The 5,203-nt window shown below is 33.6% G+C and overlaps 1 protein-coding gene across 1 annotated transcript; it reads left to right on the top strand.

Annotated features, from left to right (window-relative positions):
- The first annotated feature begins 1,432 nt into the window (after nt 1-1,432).
- On the top strand, nt 1,433-4,531 carry LOC129897932 (uncharacterized). The gene is made up of 6 exons (XM_055973069.1): nt 1,433-1,741; nt 1,912-1,953; nt 2,705-2,820; nt 2,994-3,099; nt 3,264-3,317; nt 3,771-4,531. Exons 1-6 carry the CDS (start codon nt 1,469-1,471, stop codon nt 3,927-3,929), a joined length of 750 nt encoding a protein of 249 aa, XP_055829044.1. The 5' UTR covers nt 1,433-1,468; the 3' UTR covers nt 3,930-4,531.
- The last annotated feature ends 672 nt before the right edge of the window (nt 4,532-5,203 follow it).

The following is a 5,203-nucleotide window of genomic DNA, read 5'->3' as shown; positions in this document are numbered from 1 at the left end:
TTAGACTCTTCGCTTGATTTTTTGCTCATTAAAATAAGCAAACGAGATTTTTTTTATTAATCATGTATAAATAGTATAATTTTTCATCGAGTAAGGTTTGAATAAAACCCCTCAGTGCTACTTGGCTCAGTCCATGCATTTAGATAATGTTTGTTAGTATTTATGAAGAATAAAATTAATTTTGAGACAAGATAAGAATATTATCCTCAAGGATATTTACCCCCCTACAAAAAAATAATGTAATTGGGCATATCTCTCAAAATTCAACAAATTCTTCTAGTTATAAAGTGGGAGCATAAACAATATTTTTTATGAAAATAACCCCTCAAATAGCTAGCTAATGACTACTTTTACTTCATTAAGTGTAAAATTAAATAATAAGTAGGTATTAAGTATAAAATTTATAAAAGATTTTATTCTATGAATTTCATGTGTTTATGCATGAATGAAGGAGATTTTTATTTTTAAACAAGAAAAGATGATTATGTATTCTTTCAAATTTCAAACTCTAGTGTATTGGAACATGTATATAAACCCATGAAAGTTCCTATGTGGACCTTGTTTTGATATTGTTCTCACCATTTGAGAACATATGCCATAGTATCTCACCTTCAATTATAGCTTTTAAAAGTTCTAAAGAGAAATTTAAGAAGAAAAAGGAAACATTAGAATGATATACAATTGATATGCTTTTGTTTTTTGCAATTAATAATCAAAACTAATTCACATCATGTATGATTTACTAAGGAAAAATAATCTTACATATTTTAAAAGCTTAAACTAGAAATTTCTAGTTAAAAAGTATAGGCGTCCCATTCAGACTCATAAATAGTTACAAAATTATCACGTGTATCTAAGTACATAGATCTTTTCTTTGAAACAACAAAGTTGAAAATCATTTTTCTATAATTGTATGCATTTTTTTTTTTGATATTTATCATTTTTTCCTTGAACTCCAATAGTAAATTGACACACATTTGATGGATTTTTAATTTTATTTTTGTACAATCATAATAATGATTTTAACTATTATGCTCACGAAGGATAGTTTGTAGTCGAGAGCTATAGTTATAAAGTATCGTTAAAAAAAATAGTTGAAGTTGGTATTTGTGGTGTTTGAACATAAATCTCACTTAAAATATATATGTAATTTTATGCACTAGAGCTATTATTTCACTTAAAATATTTCTCAAATCAATTTTTTAAATTCTTTATTCCAAGTTAAATTTGCAATAATCAACCAAATTATAAAAACAAATATTGATTCGAAAATAATATTTCAAGTTAATACTCAAAAAATTGATAAAATCTATCACCACCTTAAAACTCCAAAGATGAATTCGTAATTTCCAAAACTAAGTGGTATGTTTCTCACAATTTCATAAACTGAATGGGTCAAAGTTTCAATTTTACTCTTTTTAATTTTCCAACATCCTCAATCTTCACGAAATAGCTGCCACCACCATAGATGTCTGCTTCTTGGTTATTTTCCACTCCTTGTTCGAAGCTGAATTACCACCTCTGCCGCCACCGCCGCCGTAACCACCGCCTGATTTTCTCGCCGTCGTTCTTATTTTCCGGCACCGGAAAACAAATGGCCACCACTAACAGCGCCAGCGTCGGTGCATTTACAACACTCAAAGAAAGAGTCACTTTTGAAAAAGAAATCAAAAAAAGCAAATTTATTGCCATTTCTGGTCATATTCCAGACGAGGGTTCTGCTCAATCTTTCCTTTCTGAGGTACCCTTTTGGTTTCTGTGCTCTTTTGGGTGTATTGAGTGTGTAAAGATTGAATCTTTGATATTTGTTGATTCTTGAAATTGTAATCTTGAATTTGTTTATGAGGATTTGGTTTAGTTGGGGTTTTGGTTATGTTTTTGTTATGATTACTGATTGGATTTTGAATTTAGGTACGAGATCCTAGAGCTACACATAATTGTTGGGCGTACAAGGTATGTTCTTGTGGCCAAAATCATGTTTTTATTGATATACAACATATATAGCGTAATTTCACAAGTGGGGTTTGGGGAGGGTACAGGGGAGGGTAGAGCAGAGTGCACACAAACTTTACCCTACTAGGTGGAGGTAGAGAGGCTCTTTCTGCAAGACCCTCGGCTGCAAAGCAATGTTTTTATTGATATACAATATACACAGTGTAATTCTACAAGTGGAGTCTAGGAAGGGTAGGGTAGAGTGTATGCAGACTTTAGTCCTAACTCGTGGAGGTAGATAGGCTTTTTTCGGAAAGACCTTAGGCTGGAGCTGCGTTTGTTGAAACACTATCAAGCTTATGCTACTGGTATTGTGATTGAAGTATAGTTGATACATTGGTTGGTTGAGAAAATATGATTGGGTTAGGAACCGTTTGGTAGGAATGTTTAATTAAGTGTGTTATCCCGGTATAAAAATTGGATTGAATCTATCATATATTTAGTTGAGGGTATTACCTGTAACCAGGATACCTTTGTGGGATAGATAATCCTGATTATAATACCAGGATAGCCTAGTTTTGAACCAAACAACCCCTTAGTGACTAGCATTTTGGGTCACAATTGCTTCCATCTGTAATGATAACAACTGCTTTTCTTTATATGGACATTTAAGAAATAGAGTCTCTCTAGTTTTAGGATTCTCCGAATTTGTGTAATATTATTCTTGGCTCTTATCTTACATGCCAAAAATGTAATTATTCGTTCTGTATAGGTTGGAGAACAATATCGGACTAATGATGATGGCGAACCATCTGGTACTGCTGGCAAGCCAATACATTCTGCAATTGCATCCTCAGGATTGGATAGAATCATGGTTGTTATTATCAGGTACCACATTTATTCAGTAAATAGTGTTAGTACTTTGAGAATTCTTGTCAAAGGAGATGTAAAAAGACTTGCATCTTTTCTTGAGGCCCAAAACGTTTCATGCGCCCAAACTGGGAACATTTCCAAGAAGTGAAAGTATGATATCTTTATCTTGTTGCTTTGCTGAATTGCAGGCACTTTGGAGGAATTAAACTTGGCACTGGAGGTCTAGTAAGAGCTTATGGAGGAGTAGCTGCAGAATGTTTGAGAAATGCTCCTACATGTCTCATAAAATCTAAAGTAATAAATTGCTTGAGCAGCTTTTATCCTCGTTCCTCCCTTGCCCATCGTGTATAAGCTTAGTTTCAACTCCATGTTGATCCCCTATTCTTCTCATTGTGTTGTGTGCTTTTAGCATAAACCTGAGACCTACTTCTTAATTAAGCAATACTTTTTGGTTTTAGGTCCCGATGGGCTTGGAGGTTCCTTTTGAACTATTAGGAGTCTTATACCATCAGGTAATTTGATCTTTTGTGCTTAAAATGCTACTTCCTGCATTTCAATTTGTTGTCTTACTTTCCTTTTTAGTCCGTTTCAGAAAGAATGTCTCTCCTGTTTTGGCAATGCAACTTCTTACTTCAACTTTCCACATGACATGTTTAAGACCACAAGATTAAAGGAGATTTTGGTACATTCCACAAATCTTAAGCTTAAGACCAAAAAATTCAAAAGTTTACTTTACTTTCTTAAACTCCGTGCCAAGTCAAAACCAGAAAAACAAATTGAAACGGAGGGAGTACTAATCTTTGTCAATGTCAATGCTGCTCTATTCAGTAATACTTTTTCGATTCTTCAGCTTTCATTCTTTTTTTGGTTCATTCTCTTAATCAAAACCTGGATGCTTCAAGAGCATAATTGGTGCACATTTACTTCCATTAATGCATTTCTGGGATTTTGTTTTGGATACGCAGCTACAGTCTTTCCAGGCAGAAGATATCAAGCAGGATTATGATACCGGGAAAGATGGAGTCACCATGGTCACATTCAAAGTTGATTTTGACCGTGCACAAGGTTTAGAGGAAGCTATTAAGGCCAACTGCAGTCGTGACATTGTATTCTACAAACGCTAGAATTTTTCCATATCACTTTGTCTGATGGTTTTAGTTCCATCCTGATGGAACTTATGGAGATCTGAAATACCTTCTGCTCCAGAAACAAGCTGCACGTCTAGATGGTTAATAACATTCCCTCATTCTTGAAAGGATGGCATTGCTTTTGTTGACTCCAAAGTCTGAGCTGACTAGCTCTATACCTGATGAATCCCTGAGATCCAGTGGCGCACAGTTTGAAACTCGGAGTCATTATAGGAGACAGCATGAGAGGTGGTATGTCCTCATTTGCTCATATGTTCATACAGCTTCTAGAAATACATACTTGTAGTGTCTTCCCATACTTTTTGTTTTTGTTCTATCTGTTGTTTTTGTTATTATCTGTGGTTTCTTGTCCTTCCGGTACTCCTTTTGTGAACTGCTTTGGATTGTTTTTCCTTAAGCCAAGGGTCTATCCGAAACAACCTCTCAATATATGAGGTTAGTACAACACTGCATATGGTATAACTTCTTCTTGCTAGTTCATATGAAAGAACTATTCTGTATTGGTCAAATGGCACCATATAGACTCAATTGCTAACAACTCTATTTCACACCGATGTAGGACTCTTTAACAGACTCAGCATGCCCATGCCTAGACATTTGGGACGTGTATAATTATATAACATGAGGCTCAATATCGAGTAAACTAAGAATTCATATGGATTTGGCTCTAATATTAATTAATACCATGTTGTGAAACAAATTTTTTCTAACATATTGTAGAAGGCAATGAATTTCATTACATGAACACCAAATATCAGAGTTCTAAATTTACTATGTATACATAAATTAGTAAATATTTAAAATATAAATACAAAATTTAAGTTAGTTATTAAGTTCGATCGAATTTATATCGTGCAATCTGAAGTTAGGCTTTGTTAAAACTACCAAAAACTCGAACTTTTAAGCTTGAGTGTAAAACTACCAAAAACTCGAACTTTTAAGCTTGAGTGTAGAGCTTTACTTCAAGCTTCTTGCGATTCCAATTTAAGATCCAACGTCGATCTGAATTAGCTTGATTCCAAACGAATTATTATTTTGTTGAAAATTTCAACTATACTTTGTATAAGTCCTAAAAATGACTATCGGTGCACTTTTCTCCTAATAAGAACAAAGACTTTAATAATTTTTATCCTATATTTTAGATCACTAAGTTAGAAAATTTTAAATATTACGTCGTTTCATAATTTTTTGAAATTGATTTTGTTAAAAATTCTGACTTGACTGCTTTCTCGCTGACTTCATTAGGTTGA

This window comes from Solanum dulcamara, chromosome 1, assembly GCF_947179165.1.
Source record: "Solanum dulcamara chromosome 1, daSolDulc1.2, whole genome shotgun sequence".
NCBI lineage: Eukaryota > Viridiplantae > Streptophyta > Magnoliopsida > Solanales > Solanaceae > Solanum > Solanum dulcamara.
Note: the sequence above shows the minus strand (reverse complement) of the source record. Positions and strands in the feature narration are given on the sequence as shown.

Excerpts from the sequence above, each read along its gene's own strand:
- LOC129897932 (XM_055973069.1), top strand. The coding sequence starts at position 1,469 with ATGTCTGCTTCTTGGTTATTTTCCACTCCTTGTTCGAAGCTGAATTAC. Across the intron at positions 2,821-2,993 it reads ATCATGGTTGTTATTATCAG|GCACTTTGGAGGAATTAAAC; the intron begins GTACCACATTTA and ends GCTGAATTGCAG. Across the intron at positions 3,318-3,770 it reads TAGGAGTCTTATACCATCAG|CTACAGTCTTTCCAGGCAGA; the intron begins GTAATTTGATCT and ends TTGGATACGCAG.